Below are 23483 nucleotides of genomic sequence, written 5' to 3'. Positions count from 1 at the left end.
TAGTTGATCAAAGTCAATTTATAAGAATATGTACAACTAAGGAAACTAAGACTGGTAGCATTTTGATACTAAAAATACTATAATACTTCAAAACCTTGAAATGAATTTTTTTATAACTCTAAACTAAGCAGTTACATATATATAAGTTAAAGTTTCATTGTACAATACTAACTCTTACAACAGATTTATGAAAATAAATACCTCCCTCAAGTATTAATGACAATAATGATTATTTTTAATGCTAAGCAAAATTACAGCTATTGAATATACACAAAAATATATCTCACTTTTCTTGAGTTTCTGACTGCCACCTTCGTTTGAGCCCATGTTCAGGTGGTTCCCGGTTCCCACCAGTTCGCCTCATCTGATCATTGACCTTTGTAATAGTAGTGTAACTACATCCTGTAACCTAAAGAACAAAAAATGAAATACAGCATTTCAATCTTCTTCCAACCCTTCTAATGTTGATGTAACTACATCCTGTAACCTAAAGAACAAAAAATGAAGTACAGCATCTCAATTTACTTCCAACCCTGTTTACAGTAATCCTGCCTTCTAATGTTGATGTAACTACATCCTGTAACCTAAATAACAAAAAATGAAGTACAGCATCTCAATCTACTTCCAACTCTGTTTACAGTAATCCTGCTTTCTAATGTTGATGTAACTACATTCTGTGACTTACTGAATAGATCATGAAGTAAGGCATCTCAATCTACTTACAACCCTGTTTACAGTAATCCTGCTTTCTAATATTGATGTAACTACATCCTGTAACCTAAATAACAAAAAATGAAGTACAGCATCTCAATCTACTTCAAACCTTGTTTTCAGTAATCCCACCTTCTAATGTTGATGTAACTACATCCTGTGATCTACAGAACAGGTTATGAAGTAAGGCATTTCAATCTAAATCCAACCTTGTTTACAGTTATCCTGCCTTCTAAAGATAATGTAACTACATCCTGTGATCTACAGAGCAGATTATGAAATAAGCTATCTCAATCTAATTCCAAACCTGTTTACATTAATCATGTTTTATAATGGTAGTAATGACAACAGACTATTTAGTACAAATCAAGAAATCATAAAATAAAAATTCAGATAACACATGTAATCTTGTTTTTAATATATAAATAATATTGCTAACAATGACCATGTTTTGTAACAACAGTATAATTAAAATAACTTAATTGAGGAAAATAACATGTTTCTGTTCTTTTATTGTTAAGCATAAAATTGTACAATGAGCTACATGTGCTGTACCCCACCACATAGATCATCAGCTTAATTGCAGCTATAAAGCCCTCAAATTTATTGCTGAGCCACAATGGGGTGAAAATGTCATGAAATAAAACTTTTGATTGGTTGTATCTTTACTTTAATCATGAAAGAACCCTAAATTAAATTCTATGTCAAAATTACCAAGTTAACAACATGTTGATATAAAATATTACTTATTTTAACAAATCTTACTATAATGGACCTAGTGTGTATGCTAGTATCTATTTGTGTAACCAAAACTCATGCGCCATCTATTGAATGCCATCACAAACAAATATCCATGAAAAATTTCACACTATGTGTATTCAAGATTCAGAGAAGTAGAAAAATAATTGCTGTATGAGCAACAACCATTTCTTTAGAACACAATTTTAAATAAAAGTACTCTCCTCACAACAAGAATACAACTTTCATTAGAACTGTATGTGAAGGTTTGATTATATCTTTATTGATGTAATTTTTAAATGTAGTACTGGAGTTCTTAATAAACTATTATTTTTAAACAAATGGTATACCACTTTTAATATATTAAAACATTACAGTTTATATCGATAAAATGTAAGAAAATTTTGAGCTCTGTACATAGAATCATTTTGAGGCAATGAGTTGCGTATGACTAAAGAGCAGAATCCGAACACTTTTCCCGTGCAGTACTTCCCAGAAAAAATCCTTATTTAGAAAATGTTCACTTTTTCTAAATCTTTATTCAAAGAGCCAATAGGGTGGTGTTTCTGCTAGTTTACATAAAGCAAAATAAAATGTAATCAACAATTCTTTAATAGTTACACATAAACTCAACCTTCTTGACTTCTATGGAAACTTTTCTCAAAGTCAGTTAATGCAGGACAAACATACTATAGCTTTTCCCGTGCAGTAATTCCCAGAAATAAATCCTTATTTAGAAAATGTTCACTTTTTCTAAATCTTTATTCAAAGAGCCAATTGGGTGGTGTTTCTGCTAGTTTACATAAAGCAAAATAAAATGCAATCAACAATTCTTTAATAGTTACACATAAACTCAACCTTCTTGATTTCTATGGGAACTTTTCTCAAAGTCAGTTAATGCAGGACAAACATACTATAGCTACATGCAGGTTGCAAAATGTTCTACATGTACTCACATTTAAATAGTAAGAACTATCATAGCTGCATGGCTAAAAAAAACTAAACAAATCATCCACATCTTCATTAAAAAAGCTATCATCATTATTCAGTTAGTTGTACACAAAAAGCATTTTTTTCTGTATAAAATTATACGCTAACTGACTTCAAAGTGATATCTTAATACACACTAAATATATGACAAACATAAATTTAACATATCCAACCTACATGTAAATAACTTTTGCACTTTAATGAATCTCATATTTTGGCAACATTAAAAAATATATAGATATGGCAAAATGATGCTGATTCATTTACATTTATAAAACTTTACCCACATTACAATTATTTAACACAATTCTGTGGAATACCAACACTAAAAAACAATGACTCATTGTAATCTGGTAAACAGTTAAGTATTAGGTCATCAAGAAATTAATGACACATTTTTTTACTTGAAAAAACCCAGAACAACTTGTATATCAAAACAAAACATTTATTAAATGAAATAGTCTCCGTTCTTATTGATGATGTTTTTCCATCTTATAATCAGGTTGTTAATGTCCTGATTAAATAAATTACTTGGCTTTGAAGCAAAAACATGTCGATGCCTTCTTTAACACCTTCCATATTTGCATATGTTTTCCCAATAAGATGGTGTTGCAGCGAACGAAAAAGATGGTAATCTGATGGTGCCATATCTGGAGAATATGGTGGGAGGAGGAGAACTTCCCAACCCAACTACATAATATTGTGTTGTGTCAAACGTGTTACATGTGGACGTGCATTGTCATGGAGATTAACAAGTGAAGGGCTTGATTTAAATGATACAGTTTCTGACTAAAGATCTATGCATTGATTCACTGTGAATTGAGGAGGTCGAAATGAATTACTCTTTTGATGTTTCACCAAATGCAAAGCATCACTTTCTGCGAATGGAGTCCAGGTTTTAGGGTCGGAAGTGGTTTTTTGTCTAGGACTGAGGCATTGTTTTTGGCCTTTAATATTTGAATAGAGAATCCATTTTTCATCAACGGTGACAATTCTGTCCAAAAATGGTTCACGAGCATTACGCACCAGAAAAGATGAAGCAACGTTCACACATTGGAAACGATGATCATCAGAGAGTTCGTGAGGCACCCAAACACCTTCTTTATGGAGTTTTACCATATTCCTTTGTTCATGTATTGTTTCATGAGAGACATGCAATTTCAGGGCCATTTCATGAGTGTGTTGCCTTGGGTTAGACTCAACAAGTATCTTTATCGCATCAATATAAATTCCAAAATGTCCTGCTATCATAGTTTTTAAGACTAAAATCACTTGAATGAAATTTGCTGAACCATCGTTGACACTTATGAACATTCAAAACATTTCCATAAACTTCTTTGATATTTTTGTGGCTACAGAGACATTGTTTTCCTACTTGCATTCAAACAGCATTACATGCCGAATGTGTGTCTCATCGTGTGCCATCACTATAAGGGATTAGAGTAAACTAAACTATACACATTATATAGGCTACACTAACATGATGTTTAGGCATTTCATTTAACTATTATACATGATGTACATTTTTTGGGGGTGGTTAATGAAAGTGTTCCAAAATATGACATTAATTTCTTGACAACCTAATATCAATATTTACCAAAAAAATGAATGATAAAAAATAATCTTATATCTTATTAAGAAGGAAATAAAAAATATATTCACAAATATTCAATGATGGAAAAAGAGAGTTACCATCGAAATAAACTTGTAACAATTTGTTCTTCCACCGCCAGAGGGAGTAAGCATTTCAGCCAGAACTCTTCGCGCCTCAGCCTGTCCTGATTTGGCTCGTTCTCTCCATTCTTCCAGCAAAAGCTCATGAGATATTGCCATCAATATACAATAATTGAGACAACATGTTTCTGTTGCCAGATCTGTGACTGGCTTTAAAAGACCAAGAGCAGCTTTTCCTTTTTTCCTCTCAACTCGTGGCCCTTTCTGAGATTATTTACAAATTGAAACTTAAATACCTACGGAACTTACATTTTTTATTTTCAACTATTTAGTACATAATTTTGTATAATCTTTGAGTTAATAATAACTTAACTCAGAAAAATCGCAATTACCATGGTACCTGCATATTGTATTACAATTCTAATTAAATAAACATACATATGAAGGATTTAAGGTTTAGTTTCTATTTGTGTGTAAAGAATAAACTTGTTCTCTTTATCTACTGTGACAGAGACAGATAGCAATGATCAATTATGGTACAATCACACTTTTCTATTATATACAAGAATTTAATTAAAACCTCTATTGCACTGTAATTCTTAGAATATTAAAAACTTCTTAACTGCTTTGAAAAAAACAAAGAAAACACCAATTTATCAATTACATTTACAGAAATATTATAAAATTAGTGAAATGAAAATATTTGCCTATACACCCCTCATTGATTTATTTTTGCCACTTAACAGTAACTGAAAAATAACATATTTGGCACATGAAAAATTATGGCAACATTGGACAATTTATTTAAGAAATTTAATAAGTGTAATTATTTCTTCCTCAAGAGGAAGAAATTTAGTAAACAAACTACAGCCACAGCATGTATGGTAACAGATTCTAATTCATACTCCTTTTCATTTTGAAATAATTTAAAAAGTACCATATTCTTTATCTTTTTAATTTCCTCACCTCAGGCTCGGTTTTTAATCTCTTGTGCAGAAAATTATTGGAGTACATGAGAACGCGCTGTGTTGCACGTTCACACAGCCCTAAACTATGTTTCAGGTAGTTTCGTTTCTGCAGGACAAATTCTTCAAATTTCACACTTCTTTTTTGTCCATTTCCAAGACCAACATTGTGTGCAGGTCGTTTCTTTTGTTTTCCATTATTCTGAAAAAAAAAAGCAAAATGTCACAAACTAGCTTCACCTACATAGACATTTATCTGTCAGAAGTAACAATGAATTCAATGCCAACTTGGAGATCTTTCCTGTGGTTATGTCTATTTCTTCTTTACCAAAGTTTTTCTTCCTGTTTTGTGTTAATATTCATGTGTTTATCTTTAGATGAGTTCATTTTGACTTCTGATCTAAAGTTTAACCCTTTTGCTACTGGTCCTGTTGAATCCACAGGCCCATTTTTCTGAGGGTTGCATAAACTGCTTAATCAAATTGCATAAAACGTAACTTCTAGAGCATATGTAGTTTCTAAGTAAAGAAAATTGTATAGTTATATCTAGTATTTAAGTACTCAGTGAATTTCTTAGAAGGACTGTTTCTTTGGTGGTATAGTCAGTGTTTGACTTTCGGTCTTCTTGATAGAGAGGCTGGTGTGCTATCCCCTTCTCCGTGGTCTCTCATATTTGGATTTGAATAAATCTGGCACAGAAGGTAGGAAAACCTGGATACCCATATTGAAAGTATTCAAATAAGTTATTCAAGCCATAATGGGGGAACCCCAGATGAGTGAATGGCATATCAGCTTTTCTATCAAGAAGATCAAGAATCAAATCTCTGCAACTTCCAGGATTCTTAGGATTTCACTGAAGACAGATTACGTCTAAAAAGTAGGACCAAAGCTAGTTAGTAATTAGTATCTAATAAAAAAAGAAATCTATTAAAAATTAGACTCGGGTGATAATATATGCTATTAACCATAAGAATTCGATGACGAGGAACCCACTTTGAGACTAAAAATGGTTGGAGACGGCATGAATGGGTAATGAAAAAAAACTTTAATATAAGTTTAACATAACAGGAAATGTACAGCGTTTCGACAAGTTTGAAAATTTTATTTACAAATTAACTAAACCATTGTACAATAATTAAGTTATCATTCCTTCATTAATTTCTCATACAAACTTATTGAAGTGAGTACATTCACATTTCCAGTTACATTTTCAATATAGATATGCAATTTTCCAGTTAGAGTGACCTTATGTAACATTGATTCCAAAAGGGTTAATAGTGATTTATTACTAGTTATTGTACAAATGCGCATGCGTTTGTGTATATGTGAAAACTTGTTCTTTCCTAACGTAACTACTGTTAAGTTTACAACTAAATACTCTGAATTTCCTGCTTTACAATAATCATACAGTAAATAAGGAATACCACAGTGGCATACAATTTCATATTTTCATAATACATTTTTGGATAATCCCACCCACCATCACTCAAACAATTAATATTCACTCCGAATTTTAGATATACCTCGTACCCCAAGATTATATATATTGGGAGTCTGTTGGGTGATTTTACAAGTCCTCAAAATGGTTTTACAACTCCACCTGTATACACATACAGAAAAATTATGAAATGAGCCTGACTAAGCCATGATACAAAAGTTACAAAAAAAAAAATTGAAAGGGTTAGGAAAGAAATGTAATAGTGGTCTCAACTTGATTGTGACTAATTAACTGTATGAATTTTGTACATTCAAATGATGAAACAATTAAATGGCCTAATCTTAATTGCTTCAGATATTAACAATTTTTACCACATGCTATAAACATGGAGAAGTATAGTAGCCATCACAACAATCAAATACTTGAGAGGTAAAGGGTATGGTTGATTACATTAGCAAGCTCAACTGCACTTCAAACGTGTCATCAATTCACATCAACAAAGTGCTTTGTTCTTGTTCAGTACAACTTTGAATTTCCCATACTACACTAGTGAATCTGTCTTTGATTCCATGTTATATGTTATCCTTGTGAATATTTAGTATTAAACATTGATTATATTACTTTATTACAACTTAATGAAGTAACTTGGCTTCTCTTACATCCAACAAACAGTATTTTTGTGTAATTTATGCAACATTGTGCAGTAAGTCAGGTGCTAATATCATAAGTATCTTCAAGAATTTACAAAAGTGATTTGAGAAAAGCTTTCACATTTAATAAATTGTACCTGCTCAACTGTGTAACACTTTAATCTGCTCAACTGTTTTGCCTCTTTCAAAAGGTGAAGAAGATGTCCTGCTTTTAGTTCTGGTCTCTCTGTATCACCTGAAAAAATATCAACTTTAAAATTGAAGAAAACAAAAAAACTTGTACTCCAAAATATTAACTTATTCTCAAACACCATATTTAAAAAAATCTAATAGTGCTATGTTTATAATGATAATACTTATGAAAATAATTTTCACCCTCTTAACTACCAAGTACATCGTTAGATGCTTTCATAACTACAGTAGTTGTCAAACAATTTTAATTCCACAGGGAGTCCCATAACATAGAAAGGAGAAGATTCTTAAATAATTTATATTTCTAATTACCAAATTATTATATTTGTTCAGCTAGAATGAGATGTAATTATAAGTTGTAAGTCATATTCCTTATACCTTCATTAAGATGTTACTGCTCAGGCAACATGACGGCATAATTGAATATTTAAAAGAAAATTCACTATTACTTTTAACATGGTAAAACTTTACAGTATTATAGTCTAAGTTTTTTAAACGTGCATTTCATATTTATAGTTTATCATGCATACAGTATTATAAAACAGCATGCAAGGTGTTTAAAAAAAATAGCTGATTTTGAATAAAATCACATTACAAAATTGTGATCTGATTTGTAGTAATGGCAGTAGTCAGATATCAAAATACACCACGAGGATACATCAAGTGATCTTGTGTAACACCCCATCTCAACAGTGGGCATATATGGAGCCATATATGGCACAGAAGAGGGAACCAAAGTTAAGCCAACCAGAGAGGTACCACCAAGAAGAAAAGACAAAGAGTGTTTCTAATCAAGGCCAGGACCCGAGGTAAAGGTCAGAAAGGTGGGTGAGCATTATGACAAGTATAAAATCAGACCTTGGGATAGGAGAGTATTCCTATCCAATAATCCCAGCAACAAAGAAACAAGTGAGCAGGGAATGGTAGAAGTGGAATGGTCACAATGGAGAAGTGAAGGGAACAAGAAACACTCTCAAAATTTGCTAGGACATGGTGGAATGCCTCAGACTTGAGGTGTAGAGGGGAGAGGTCAAAAGGATCAGGCAAAAACAGGAGTATTGGGTACTGGAGGGTGAAACCGATGCCAATACTATGCTCTTTCCCCAATAAGCCACAGAGTTTATCCCTTTTCTATAAACACTGTTTATATTACATGTACAATAATCATTTCACTCTAACCTTTTGACTACAACTCGAATCTTTCCATTTAACCCATTGACTGCTGACTTGCAATATAGGATATGGTCTGCCTCCAGCAGTTGAATGTAAATGTGCTGTATACAGTGTAAAAATTCCACATGCATTTAGAGCAGCCGCAGTCAATGGGTTAAACTTCATTGGTTCAACTAAAATAACAAGAAATGAACTCTGTAAGTTTTAATTTCAAAATAAATTCACCTCCACCAATTATATACTTCTGCAAGCATGCACAAGGTTGCTGTTTAAATTCTGGACAGAAGAGCCGTTCAGCATCTTGATCTCTAAGCACTTCCACAAGAGAAAGAGCAAATGCCTGAGCTTCTCTTAAGTACTTCTCCTTTTCTTCTGGAGATGGAATAATCTGTCTCAAAAATAATAATAATACCATAAATATCACAAAATGTAAAAAACTCCAACTAGTTTATCTAACAAACTTAGTAGCTTACTGGGTCTACTTGCAAAGAAACAATTAAGACTTGCATCAAACACTATTTATTGTTTATCTCAGGTTCAAGAATATTTCTATTTAATGAAACTGAATAACATTTTAAGCTTACGTACTATAATCATTAACGATTTTAAAGTTGGTGTTTTTTTCAAAACGAAACATATATTCTTGAACTAAAACTAACTACAAATGATAATGACATTTTTAACTGTGCACCTAAATTTAACTTGCACAACACCACCTTCTCATTCTATAATACTACCTATTTGTTCTACCAGACATTGGTTGGTAATAGCTTGAAGTTGATAACAATATAATACATAATGGTTCAACAAAAGTACTGAAACAAAAATATTATGTCCAATTGAAGATATCAGTCTCTCACTATACATTACAGTGGGAAAAAATGCAAAAGTCTGACCATTCTGCATCAGGTTAATTATGTGCTGGGTGTTAACCACAATTAAGGCAAAGGGGAAGCCCTTCAAGATTCTTTGCAAATTTGATCATTTTATTCTAGATGATAAGTTTGATGTGAAAAGGCTAGGTACCATTTTAGACATAGTATAATGATTTTAAAAAGTAAGAATACAGCCAATTTGCTCAGACTACAATATACACATACTAAATAATAAAAGTATCATTTTAGCCTTGACCATTTAGACTATGGTATAATAGGCCTAATACTAATGTCTTATGACAAGTATAATTAATTATAATCATGCTTTACCAGCTTGGAAAAGGTGTTCACACCATAACAAGTGGCTTATATAAATAGTGATCCAACCACTACTGTGTTTGTCTTGTCCCAGCCAGCCTGATGAACTCTTGACTAAGTAAAACACATCATCAGCAATGGATATAGTGAAAATAGTGTGATTGGAATACTATTATTATACACTCTTCTAATTCTTAAAAATTCCTAAGGGATTAGATAAAGTTTGTTTTGTGAACAAATATAACAAGCCTAATACTAATGTCTGATGACAACTATAATTAATTTCAATCATGATTTGCCAGCCTGGAAAAGGCATTCATGTCTGACAATACATTAGTGTTTTAACACATTTGTATCAAATCATCCTTTTTGTGTGTTGACTCTTACACAATCCTGTATTCTTTCTTTAAGATACAGCATTAAAAAAACCATATAATGTAACACAAAATCTAAGGACAACAAGCCATCCACTAGTCCATCCCACCTACTAAACTTTAAAAAAAAAAGCCTTCTCTTAAACTCCCTTAAATTTACTGCATCCACACATCTGAAAGCAACCCATTCCAAAGGTGAAACCACCCTTTAGGAAAAATAAAACTGTCTTAGCTTAAATGACTTCTACACTATCAAAATTTATATTTGTATACACTAGCCAACCATTTTCCCATCAGACACAAAAAAAGATGATGTACTGATACTATCAATTCCTTTAACAGTCTTAAACACCTCAATCTGCTCCCCTTCTAACTTATTTTTTTTTAAAAGGAAACAATTTCAGAGATCTTAACCAATTTTCTTATGACAAATTTTCCATCTTAGGTATCATCCTAGTATCCCTCCTCTGAAACCTTTCCAACAATTCAATGTCACACTCCATGTTTCTACATAATGAACATCGGTCTGTGTTCTTCAAGTCTAATCAGTACTAAACAATACGTCAGGCATGGCCAGGTGGTTAGGGCGCTCGACTCGCAATCTGTGGGTCACAGGTTCGAATCCCTGTCCCACCAAATGTGCTCGCCCTTTCAGCCGTGGGGGCATTATAATGTGATGGTCAATCCCACTATTCACTGGTAAAAGAGTAGCCCAAGAGTTGGCGGTGGGTGGTGATGACTAGCTGCCTTCTCTAGTCTTACACTGCTAAATTAGGGACAGCTAGCGCAGATAGCCCTCGTGTAGCTTTGCGCGAAATTCAAACAAACAAACTAAAGAATACAAGATTGATATTAGTACTGATCATATCTGAATAAGACAGACCACTGTTCTGCCGAAACATGTAGTATGTTCCACCATCAATAAAACTTTTCCTTATGCTTATAAATCATTGTTTGCCTACTTATTATAAGACATTTTTAGTATTACTTTTTGTTCACATAAACAAAGTTACTTAATTTCAATACAGTATTTCTAGCACAATGATCAACACCTCAAGTGTTACTAGATAAATGAAAATGTTTTGTGAAATATGTGTATTACTTGCCATATCATAAATGCATTTCAAAAAACAAACAGTAAAATTTGTTGTTTACTAATGGTATGAAAGCATATAAAGATGATGAACAATATTTGTGGTTAAATATGATAATATTATAGCGTATATTTCAATCAAGTCAACAATCATTTCCTCATTCTTAAAATGTCATTACATTTGTAGCAAGTTACTGCTCAAACTGAAACATTTAGCAAATATTGCAATAGTACCAGTGGATTACATAATTACCCTTCCCATCAGACAGATTTTATGTGCTAGTTACACATTCTGACTTACAAGCATCTGTTCCAGACATTCATTAATGCTAAACTTGGAAGTGAATTTTAAGTTGTGCTGTAATAGAGGCTATGAAGGCAAAGAGGGATGTATCTGTCACCCAATAAATGTGCATTTCAGTGAAGGACTGTCTTGTTAGCACTATCCTTGTCTGGAAAATCTTTGAAATATTTATTTGTTTAATTTTTATCCTTTATATTTAGTGTTTCTAACCTTAAGTTTTATCAGAAAGGGACTGCACATTATGTTTGGAAAGGTGATTCATAATGTGGTACTTTAAATTGGTATCACTGCTCAGACAACTTGAAACTATATTTCAGCATGCAATGTAAACAGTATAATGTACTTTCATTTATAGATAATAATTTGATCTGTTCATGAAATTTCTGCTTGTCAATAGGAGTAGCAAGCAAAGACAAGTATTGCAACATAATGGGAAAGAAAACTCAAATACATGCAAAATTTTGATTTAAGGAATCATAAGTCAATCAGAGAGAACCCTCCATTGTTCAAAATTGTTCACAACTAAATGAAAACTGGAACCAGTTGCTGAATATAGTAAGAAACAGAACCTAGTAATATACAACATAATGGGATATGAACAGCAAAAGTAAAGTGTGGCTATCCACAAATAGAAAGTGATAAGATAAAATGTATCCTGAATTGGTGCTACTATAGCATGTGGTCTACAAAGATATTTACACTATAGAGTGCAGTCTACACAGATATTATCATCATCACCATTTTAACTTTAATTTATTTGCAGCTGGCACCATTTATTATAAATAACGCTTTTTAACTAATAAAGTACAAAATACCGTTAGATAATGTTTTTGGGGCAAATATGATCAGAATGAAATAAATTCCAACAATCAAAACTAGTATAATCATATCCTAAATCTAAGGTACTCTTTCTGGAACACACAACTTATTAAATCATTAAAATGGTGATGATGATAGTATCTGTGTAGACTGCACACTGTAGAAGCACCTCTGAATTTCTATCAAAATTCAATATAACTGAAATATGGTTTGTCAACCAAATCATAAGTAATTATTACTTGATAAATCTTTAAGTAAAAATATTCAATTTATATTAACTAATGTCAAACTATAAAAAATATTCAAAAGTTTTTATATAGTATTATAGATAAATGTTTCTTTTGACTTAAAACTTACTTTGTCTTTTTTGGGCCTTTTTGATTTTTTAGTTTTTATTGCTAAACCACAGGCATTACACAAGATTAAATTTTTATTTGTTTCTGGGTCCAAATGATGACGAGGAGCTGGAAGGTTTCTTATTCTCCTTTTTATTTTCCTAAAAAAAGGAAAATACCACAACAATTTCTTGAGAATCATTCTTTATTATAAGACATTAGTATCATATACCAATTTTAACAAATCAAACATCCATAAATAGGCTCCTAATGGATTCTCTATATTGAATTGTTGTTTGTCCATGTAAAACTCTTTCCTTTTGACATTTTTCCAAACAACAGTTGACTTGCAACAATGTATCTCAACCTTGCTCACTTGTAAATGTAGGTGTGTGAAGTGTGAACAGAGATATATGTATAAAAATACACGAGACAAAAAGTTATTAGTTTCTGAAACAGTCATGTAACACTAAAACATTTACATTCAGCATTAAAAATAATCCCATTTGTGCTTTGGAGAAGGTTGTTCACAACCCATAGTAACAATATGCATATCCAACCCATGGCACTTCCTGTGGCCTATGATTATGTAAGTTAAAAGCCCCAGTTTGGTGAGTTGCAATTATAGATATTGCCTACAAGTTACTCCTTCTTAGATGGTTGCAGTACAGAACTTTTCAATGCAACGTGCACCTATTGCACAATTATAAATACATGCAAACAATAATTTTTGTATTAAAAAAAAAAGAATATCTGTAGTGTTGAATTAATAATAAAACAAGAAAGGTATGTTTTTGGCACAGAAAAAACAACAACAAAAAATAGGCTAATCCATGATTAGCCATTGGTCACATACAGGAGATACTGATATTAAACACTTTGCCACTAGAAATAACTCAAGAGCACAATGGTTAAGTGCAGCTAAAGAAGGAACCTCTTTTGGAACCTTTAAACAAGATAAATAACATGGATCTAGCTTTACATAAGTAACAAAGCACATGGATAAACAAACATCCATTTGTCCAAAACTGTACTAACAGTGACAGATTGTAGTATATCATCACATTGATGGAGCACATGTCTGAAGTGTCAATACAACATTTCAAAAATGGTACAAAATTTTACAAGGGAGTTTGATCTTAGAGAATTAATGGAAATTACACCTCTGAAGAAGTGAGACAAATGCTAAGCTGAACACTACATGTTATCATTAGGTTGCTTAAACAGGCCCTCAGATGTTACTGTCTAGAGTCTGGGAAACATGCAAGAAGGAGAAGGATAACATTGACTTTAATGTATCCTACAAAAGCTTCTTGCAGTGGGGCTTGCACTGTACAGCAACAGTCCAATAACAGGTTCATCAAAGAGGATACTACTGATAGAGGAACAAGAGATAATAAGATTAGGTACTCATCCATGTATTACTACTATATACTAAATAGGCATTAATCCTTGTATTGCTATAGATTGTGAACAACCTTCTTTATCAGTTTATATATTGAATTTTAGTTCTTTACCCCTAAACCTAAAATAATTAAATGATGTAGCAAAAGTCATTCTGCTTTGTTCAAGATGCAAATTAATGCTTATAATTTTTGTTCCAGCAATACACATATTTACAATATCACATAATATGTAGATTTTGCAACTTGTAATAAGTGATACAGGTCTTCATGTATTGTAACAACTTTTTTATATCTATCTTGGCAACAATGCATAAAACACTAATCCCCACAATGATAACACACAGTTTACTTTTAATGAATAATATTAATTAATACCTTTTTAGTCACTTGGCTAAAGGAAAATTATCAGGAGTGATATTAATCTGTATACATACTTTAAAACTCACAGTTTTCAACTTCTTTAACTCTATTCAATAACTTCCTTTAGAGTTAGTCAATCTAAACATAAAACTTTAAAATTCATAAGTCCATACCTATGTGGATGTATAACATAGGGTGACTTGCAAATATCACAGCAAAAGGGTTTTCCACTGACTTCTGTGTACTGTTCTTGTGTAACTATTTCTGGTAACACATATCTAAAAGTCCTGTTTACTTTCTTTGTAGCTCTGTTTTTTGTCTTTGATGAAGATGGTTCTGGTGAATATAGCTGACGAATTTTAATATTCCTTTCACTTCTTCTGACTGTCTTCATTTCTGAAGATTCCATATTTTAATACTAGTGTCCTGTTCACAGATCACTGTAACTGAGTGAGAACATCAATATAACATTTATAAAATATCCTATGAAAGATGGTTCTAGAATTTACAGCAGTGGTCAAACTGTCGCATTTAATATCACTCAACTACTTGTAAAGAAATACAAAACATTACAACCCATGAGATGTTACTTGCACAATGTTAAATGATGGGAATAATACTGAATGTTACACTGTGTGAAAAATATTCAGAGTAATCAAAATTTTCAAAAAGTACTTAGTCTCAACATATTAATCTCATTACAAAAATCAAATCCAATGTCTATTCCATTCATATCAAGCATCCACAAAGAACCTCCCAATGTAAATGTCTCATACACTGATGACATGGAAGTCCTTTTGTTTTCAGGGTTATAACACAGATTTTTTAAAATTACATGCCGTTATGGAAAAACAAGAATTCAAGATTTTCCTGTCGAAACAAATAAAGCACTGTAATTTGTAAATTAACTAAGCCACCTACAATGCTACACATTATTATTACTATTGCTAGAGTACAGTGTAACTGAAATGCAAGTTGCTTTTAACAGTTGGTTCTACTAGTAGTAATAAATTAAATTATAATAACTACTTATTATAGTATATCTGAATATAACTTTATAACTACGTAATTATAACCTATACTAAAGTACAAATTAGAATAGTTATAACCAAGTTACCAGGCCTTGTTAAAATGTTTGTTTTTCGTTTTGCAGTTAGTTTAACATACATGTGCTATGAAGGATTCCTAATTGTATTTTTTCTAAAAACAATACAATTCATTGCTCCTATATATACGTAATTCACATATTTTTTCGTTTTCACAACCAACTACGATGTTATTAATCTCTCTGTAAACAATGTTACAAATATGTATGGAGTGTGAACTTGTATTATAACATACTTTAATAGACAATCAGTACGCCATCTCACGAAAGTTAATTTGTGTTATTTGTCAATAAAACTCTTTTCAAACAATGTTTTTAATTGTAGCAGTGTGAAATCATCAGTTCAATAATTTAGATAATTCTTGCATATTAATTCACTTCTCTACCAAGCAAGAAATATAATTCATTTATAAATTAAATATGATTTCTCAAATAACTACTAACAGAATTAAAAATTAATTAAATAAAAAATAATGTTTGATGAAAGATTTTCATAAAAGTAATATATTTTCTATATAATATAATACATACATTTAAAACGTTACAGTTTTGTTTATTTTATTCTTAAGCACGAAGCTATACAATGGGCTGTCTGAGCTATGCTCACCGCGATTATCGAAATCTGATATCCAGCATTATAATCTCTCAGGTTTACCGCTGAGCCACTAGGTCTAGTATGGCCAGGTGGTTATGGCGCTCGACTAAAAATCTGAGGGTTGCAAGTTCGCATCCCTGTCCCACCAAACATACTCGCCCTTTCAGGCGTATGGGCGTTATAATGTTACAGCCAAACCCATTATTCGTTGGTAAAGGAGTAGCCCAAGAGTTGGTGTTGAGTGACGATGATTAGCTGTCTTCCCTCCAGTTTTTCACTGCTAAATTAGAGACGGCTAGTGCAGATATCCCTCGTGTAGCTTTTCACGAAATTCCAAACTGAGTTACTGGCGGGCAGAACGAAACGCATTTAAGAAAACATATAGGAAAAAGACAATTAAAATGTTCGATAAATTACTCATCAAAAACTTTATTTGTATAATGAAATCAACGTTACAAATACAGAAAGTTGAGGACATTTTTAAAACGATTTTAGAGGCTCATCATTTCGTTACAGCCCATATCGCCACATCAAGTCGTGCTTTATCACGTTCATCTGGGCAATAGCTCGGCAAGGTAGTTTCTATTGCAAAATGTTCCATCGTTAAGCTACCTGATCTAAAGCACATCACCCTCTGTGATTAATTTCCATAAGCCATCAAGTGAGGGAAGCTATATCCCAGCACTCATTTAAACACCCCAATCACACAGTAATTCATAGACGCTGCATCCAGCAACTTGACCAATATGTCTTCGTATAGAATAACTGCTTGAGATATGAAATGGCTGTACAGAAGGTATGACTGGAAGCCTTATCTTGGTGAATCCATACCCTACTGGTCTTGTTTCCAGAAGGGTACCCTTCTTAATTGTGTTGTGTAGTATTATCTAGGACACATTGATGGCTTTTGCCACTTACCTTAATATTTGTGGATTTTCTCCTGTTACAAAATGCACAGTGGTTACCAGACTGGGATACAACTTGTTGCAGGTTTCTTCCTGGGTGGCCCTGGTACCCAAAGTTGATCCATTCCCCTTTATTTTTCAATTTTATTAAATATAAAAGATATTCCAATTTTATAAATTATAAATCCCCAGTCTGAACATATCTTTATGCACTTAGTGCATGAATGTGTTGCATTGGAAAGTCCTGCTACATATCATTCTCAAAAGCGAACAATTTTCGGTGGCATCACACTACCTACAAACGCAACATTGTTGGAAAACATGCCATTCCACCGCGATTTTATCGGCTATTATTGTCACGTGACTTGTTGATTTTCATATTCAAAATTGTTTTGATATAACATACATAGCCTGTAAAATACACCTATTTAGTCATAATTTCTATTTAGTTACAAATTTCAATAATTGAAGCGACCAAACTGATATAAATGAAATAAACACTTCAAAAAGAAAGACACTCACAGACTTATATATAGTTGGACAGTAACCAGAAAGCTAAGCTTGCTAAAAAGTTACCAAAAGTATTTAGCACTTATTAGATTAATAATACTAAAATAGTAGTAAAGTCAAAGCTAGTTGAATATAAAACTGAACGCTTTGATGACATTATGCACTTATCAAATAACAATATAATTTACATTGATATGACTCTCATCTCAGAATAATTAAAATTATATTTTAATTTGCGTGGCATAAGATCTCGTTCATTAGATTCTTATGTAACTAAGTATTGTTGTTAAGCATAAAGCTACACAATGGGTTATCCGTGTTCTGCCCACCACAGGTATCAAAACCCAATATTTAACGTTGGAAGCCTGCTGATTTACACTGGGAGGGGACATACCTAATTGTGAAAAAGACTTTATGTTTAGTAGCGTTTTATTCATATTAGTACAAACTTGCATAAAATATCTGCGCTCCGCTGTGATGTTCAAAGGCCCAGTATACCAATAAAGTTCGTCCGCTATCCCCAATTACTTCTATAGGTACCCCTAAAGGATCTGTATCTGAAAACAAGTCCCATTAGGACACTCACTTGTGTGCCACATTCGATCCTACAAACTTGCGATTTTAAAAACTTATGAGTGAAAACAAAGAAGAATATATTACAATATATCAACCATACTACCTCTGCCACGTCGAATGTCGACGAGGCCTTTCGTTCAGTATTAAGATTCATCAGGCCAAGTGGGATACGGCAAACCTAGTAGTGATCTAGGTGCTATTTAAATCATCAACTTTCATGAATCACGACTGTTATGGTGTGAAAGTTAATTGTAATTATCATAAGTTTATTTACGTCATTCGCTAATCACATTTTATGGTAAGGATTAATAACACAATAGTATTTATTTATTTATTTCATAGTTAACACCAACTTTTTTTATATTTATTCACTTTATTATCATTCAGAAGTGATGGCGAACCAGCAAGCTAGTCTTCTTGTTCCAACTACGAGTCAAGTAACCACAGTGTGAACGGGAGAAAACTACATTATTAGTTCTAAGAACTTATGAAAGACAATAAAAGAGAGTAAGTTGTAATATAACAACCACACTACGTCTGCCATATCTAGTGGCGACGAGGCCTTTTACCCAATACCAGAGCTCAAATTTGACTTAATTGAACTCTGCAGACATATTTAAGAACCTCTTGTTATTGGTGGTGCTTAATTTAACTACCCATTGCCCAAATTTACAAACTAAGTAATTAAGTTACTATTTCTGAAGCGCTGAGTGGGGATTTGTTACACAGAGTTTAAGTCAGACGTATTTTTATATTGTCAAGACTGTAACTCGTTATTGTAGAAAAATAATTTCGAAGGTCATGAAGGACTAACAGTGAAAAAAAGGAAACAGCAACCGAGACGAGACTGAAATATGAAAAATTAAAGTGATACAGTCTAGTAAAGGTCCCCTTCTTGACCTTGCAAGTGAAAAGAACCATATCTGCATTTTTGATATGATCTCAGGACCAGTGAGTCAAGCAGCAAAAAGGAAAGCGTTTCAGAACCGCATAATCTGCTTGACCTCTCATGGTTACGTTGAGTTTGTGAGAGAGTGACATTACAATTGATTACCGTGGTAACGAATTATCTTAATGCCATAGAACTGACAGAGGCAGTTCCTATAGGCTCTAAATGTGGTCATAGACCAGGACAATCAAATGACGCCATTTGCTAGCAACCAGAGAATGGCTTAAGCAGCCCTTGGATTATGAATTCCATCAGGAGATGAATTACCATCAAATGTAGTGGTAGGCACCTTGCCAGGAAACTGGTGATTATTGGGTGAAAAGATAGGGCTAAAGATGTCAAGAGCAGCCTGGAGTCTGGAAAAGATGCAGGGCCATGAGATAACATGGATGTTATCATGTTATCTTGCAGGGCTGATCTTAACTGTGAACTCCACATTACCAAGGATGTTTGAGCTCTCAGTTAATATATATAAGAAGATATTACTAGTCTTATCCTGGAGATGAATAACAGCAACTGATATGTGCTAGTTGTTATCACATACCTTACCAAGTGGACCAAAGCTTATTACTTCAACAGTCCACCAGATAAGTTAGCTAAACAGTGAAGCAACTGGTAAAACCTATGTGGATCAATAAACAAAATTCCACAGACATTTGTTTGCAGAGTTTGGGTGAGTTCGAAATGCTTTAATTCTTTGATTTCATAGTATCATCTTTAGTCAGACGGTTTGGCTGAGTGAATTATACAAACTTGCAAGTGGCGATTGGAAATATACCAGGCAGTAGAAGTTTGGAGGAACCAGACAGAAAGAAGACTGATGAAGCATCTGCAGTCACCACTAAAAATCAAGAAAAGAAAAGCAACCAGGGCATCAAGCCCCTACAAGTCTATGGGAACTGAAGGAAGCATAGAAGAAAGATCATTCACTGCAGACACTTTGGGATAGTGGCTGGGAGAAAGTCGAGCACACCAACAAGAGGAAAGGGAGTTATAGAATAGAGAACTGCAAGGGAGTGCTGTACGAGATCTATCAAGGCAGTTCTACTGGGGAAGTTAAACAGATCATAGTACCAACAGAATACCAGACTCAAGTGATGAAGTTGGCTCATGAGTCGGTTGTGGGAGGACACTTAGGAGCAAAGAAGACAACAGAAAGAATCACCAGCAACTTTCATTGGCTGGAGATCATTGGAGATGTGACCCAATTCTGCAGGTCATGTGACATCTACCAAAGGACAATACCTAGAGGAAATGTAGCCAAGATGCCACTGGGTGAGACGCCTCTCATAGAAGAGCCATTCAGAAGAGTAGCTTTGGACTTGATTAGACCACTAGCACATGTATCCGATAAGAGAAACTGGTATGTGTTGACAGTAGTTGACTAAGCAACACATTATCCAGAAGGCATAGCATTACCAAACATAGAGACAGAGAGATTAGCAAAGCCTTTCTGGAAGTGTTCTGCAGAATAGGCTTTCCAAAAGAAGTCTTGAGTAACAGAGGGGCCCAGTGTACTTCAGAACTGATGCAAGAGGTGTGCAGACTCACCAACATTAGGGAACTCTTTACCACCCCTTGCAATCCCAGATGTGATTGACTTTGTGAGAGGGTCAAGGAGTCGTAAAGAGTATTTTGAAAAAGTGTGCCAAGAGAGATCACGTGATTGGGACCTGTTTGCAGTAGGTATGTATTTGAATATGGGCTGGGATTCTTTTACAGTAGATATTTATGACTTGTTGGCAATAAAATCGAACAATAAACGGACAGAACACAATTCACATGTTCTAAAATAATATATTCAAAACAAGTCAAATGTATGTACAAACATTCTTTACACTATAGGATATCACACTGTATCTAAAATTCTAAATAATTCTCTTTTTTTTTCTGTTGCAACAATATAATTAGTGATGAGTTCATTTACGTTACCCTGTGAGTTATCACAGTTGTATACAGAGCTTTAAATAATTCTATTATACGCCAAAACTCCACACAGGCTTGTTCAGTTACTTTAGAACCCAATTATTTTTCCAGTCTCTTTTGTTACAATATAGCTGTGAAACACACTATAGAAATAATCCATTAAGGCTAATCACTCACACGCCAGCTTACTTCACGTTTTCTTTCACTAACTAACTTATTTATCTTAACTTCACTTGGTCACTTAAATATATAAGTTGGGTGATTGACAGATTGTCATGGAAGAAGAGAGGCTAACCCATATAGAAGATGCACCAGCTCCAACAACCAAACAGTAAGTCAGATCCTTCCTGAGGTTAGCAGAATACTACAGGAAGTTCATCCCATGCTATGCTGAAGTTGCTGCACCACTGACTGACCTGGTCAAGAAAGGCCTACCCAACAAGGTGAAGTTGGAACAATCACAGCAGATGGCATTTCAGAGGTTAAAGAACATGTTAGGAAGTTTGCTAATCCTTAGAATTCCAGACTTCAACAAACGATTCATCATTCAAGCCGATACTTCAGACATTGGAGCAGTACTCCTACAAGAACATGAAGACGGCCTGTTTCCAGTAATGTATGTAACTATAATGTTGTTGAATAGTGAGAAGAACGTGAGTGTCTGGCCATCATATTTGTCATCTGCAAGTTCCAGAACTACCTCTACAGGAATGAATTCATCATCCACACGGAACATCAGGCCCTTGCATACATATATAGGTGCAAAATCCACAGTGCAAGGATCACGAGGTGGGTATAGTATCTACAGAACTACCGGTTCTGCACTGTGGCCGTAAAGGAGACTGTAAATGTTAATGCAGACTGTATGAGAAGACTTTGTGCATAAACTTAGAACATTCTTTGTATATAATATAGAAAATGTTGTAAATATTTTTCTTGAAGAGGTGCTTATTGTCAGATATGCATGACTGTTCAATTTAACTTTAATATGAGTGTATTATTTAGCTTATATTGAGTGAGCACTAAAGTAAGTTATGTTAGAAATGATAGTTATGGCAATTTTGCTCATGTAACTGTTTATGAATCATTTGTTGAATAGTTTAATTGTTGTGAATTGACGTCATGTTACTCGAGCCTTCTGAAGTTTTTTCGTTGCTTTAAGTGAGTATTATTACATCATAACGTCTCGTAATTTGTATAAAGTTCTAGGCCTCAGTCGGGCAATATATATCGAGGCAACCAAATTAGTGCGAGTGAGGAAATTAAGTAAAAGGAAAAGAAAATATATAGATCTAGACTGCGTGATTGTGAGCTTAGCCATAAAAAGCATACAATGACGTTTTTAAAGTGAAAATGTCACAGACTGTATCGTACAAAGAATAATTCATCATGACAATTGTGTTCTAAAGTGTTCAAACCAGTCTGTGTTACTCACGAAAAAAAGAGACAATTATTTGGTTTGGTTTTTGAATTTCGCGCAAAGCTACACTAGGGCTATCTGCGCTAGCCGTCCCTAATTTAGCAGTGTAAGACCAGAGGGAAGGCAGCTAGTCATCACCACCCACCGCCAACTCTTTTACCAACGAATAGTAGGATTGACCATCACATTATAACGCCCCACGGTTGAAAGGTAGAGCATGTTTGGTGTGACGCGGATTCGAACCCGCAACCTACAGATTGCGAGTTGAGCGCCCTAACCACCTGGCATTGCCGGGCCGACAATTATTTAAAGCTCTGGATACAACTATCTTAACCAACGGTTATAGTGGTGATTTTAAGGTGAAATCATCTCAGACTATATTATAATAACAGAGCAGGAAGAATAATTCGTCTTGCCAAATTGTGTACTAAAGTAACTGAACCTGCCTATGTGGACTTTGACGAAACAAAAGTGACAATTATTTAAAGCTCTGGATATACTGTGATAACCAAGAGTGTAACGAATATTTGTATATCCGTTTGACTTGTTTTAATATATTAATTTAAAACAAGTGGATTGCATTCTATTTGTTCATTGTTTAAATTTATCGCCAGCAAGTTACAGACACCCACTGTAAAGAATGCGACTCATACATAAAACCTGACACTTTTCATTACTCTTAGCAATTTTTGTCTTTATTATGATAACATCTCATTGAAGTCCATATTTATGTAGAGTTCATAGTTTTCAGTCTTCTTGCTAAGACATTCTCTTTACCAGAAAAGGAATTTCCTACAATAATCCTCAAGAGTTTGAATTTTGTTAACTTCTAACACTATCATTTATTTATTTTTTTAAAAAGATGGTTGCTTGTTTGTTTGCAATTAAGCATAAAGCTACACAATGGGCTATCTGTGCTCTGCCCACCATGGGTATCGAAACCCGGATTCTAGCGTTGTAAATCCGCAAACATACCACTGTGCCACTGGGGGGCAAGATGGTTGCTCCGAGTACAAGAATGAGTAGAGCATCAAACTCGACTAAAATGTGTTTGTTATAATTGCTTTTATCAATACGATTGA

The 23483-nt window shown here is 33.6% G+C and overlaps 1 protein-coding gene across 3 annotated transcripts in view; it reads right to left on the bottom strand.

Annotated features, from left to right (window-relative positions):
* LOC106463742 overlaps positions 1 to 15739 on the bottom strand; it is a 30345-nt gene extending 14606 nt beyond the window's left edge. Inside the window, exons 1-8 of one of the 3 annotated variants that reach the window (XM_022391325.1) lie at positions 15533 to 15739; positions 14589 to 14861; positions 12672 to 12810; positions 8757 to 8919; positions 7304 to 7401; positions 5080 to 5280; positions 4132 to 4377; positions 288 to 409 (exon numbers count right to left, since the gene is read on the bottom strand). In XM_022391325.1, coding sequence (XP_022247033.1) covers positions 288 to 409; positions 4132 to 4377; positions 5080 to 5280; positions 7304 to 7401; positions 8757 to 8919; positions 12672 to 12810; positions 14589 to 14824 — 1205 coding nt within the window. In that variant the 5' untranslated portion in view covers positions 14825 to 14861; positions 15533 to 15739. The remainder of the gene's footprint in view (positions 1 to 287; positions 410 to 4131; positions 4378 to 5079; positions 5281 to 7303; positions 7402 to 8756; positions 8920 to 12671; positions 12811 to 14588; positions 14862 to 15532) is intronic. The other 2 variants (XM_022391324.1, XM_022391323.1) reach the window with 2 other exon arrangements.
* Between the last annotated feature and the right edge of the window lie 7744 nt (positions 15740 to 23483).

The sequence above is a fragment of the Limulus polyphemus genome, unplaced genomic scaffold, assembly GCF_000517525.1.
Source record: "Limulus polyphemus unplaced genomic scaffold, Limulus_polyphemus-2.1.2 Scaffold1473, whole genome shotgun sequence".
NCBI classification, from domain to species: domain Eukaryota; kingdom Metazoa; phylum Arthropoda; class Merostomata; order Xiphosura; family Limulidae; genus Limulus; species Limulus polyphemus.
Note: the sequence above shows the minus strand (reverse complement) of the source record. Positions and strands in the feature narration are given on the sequence as shown.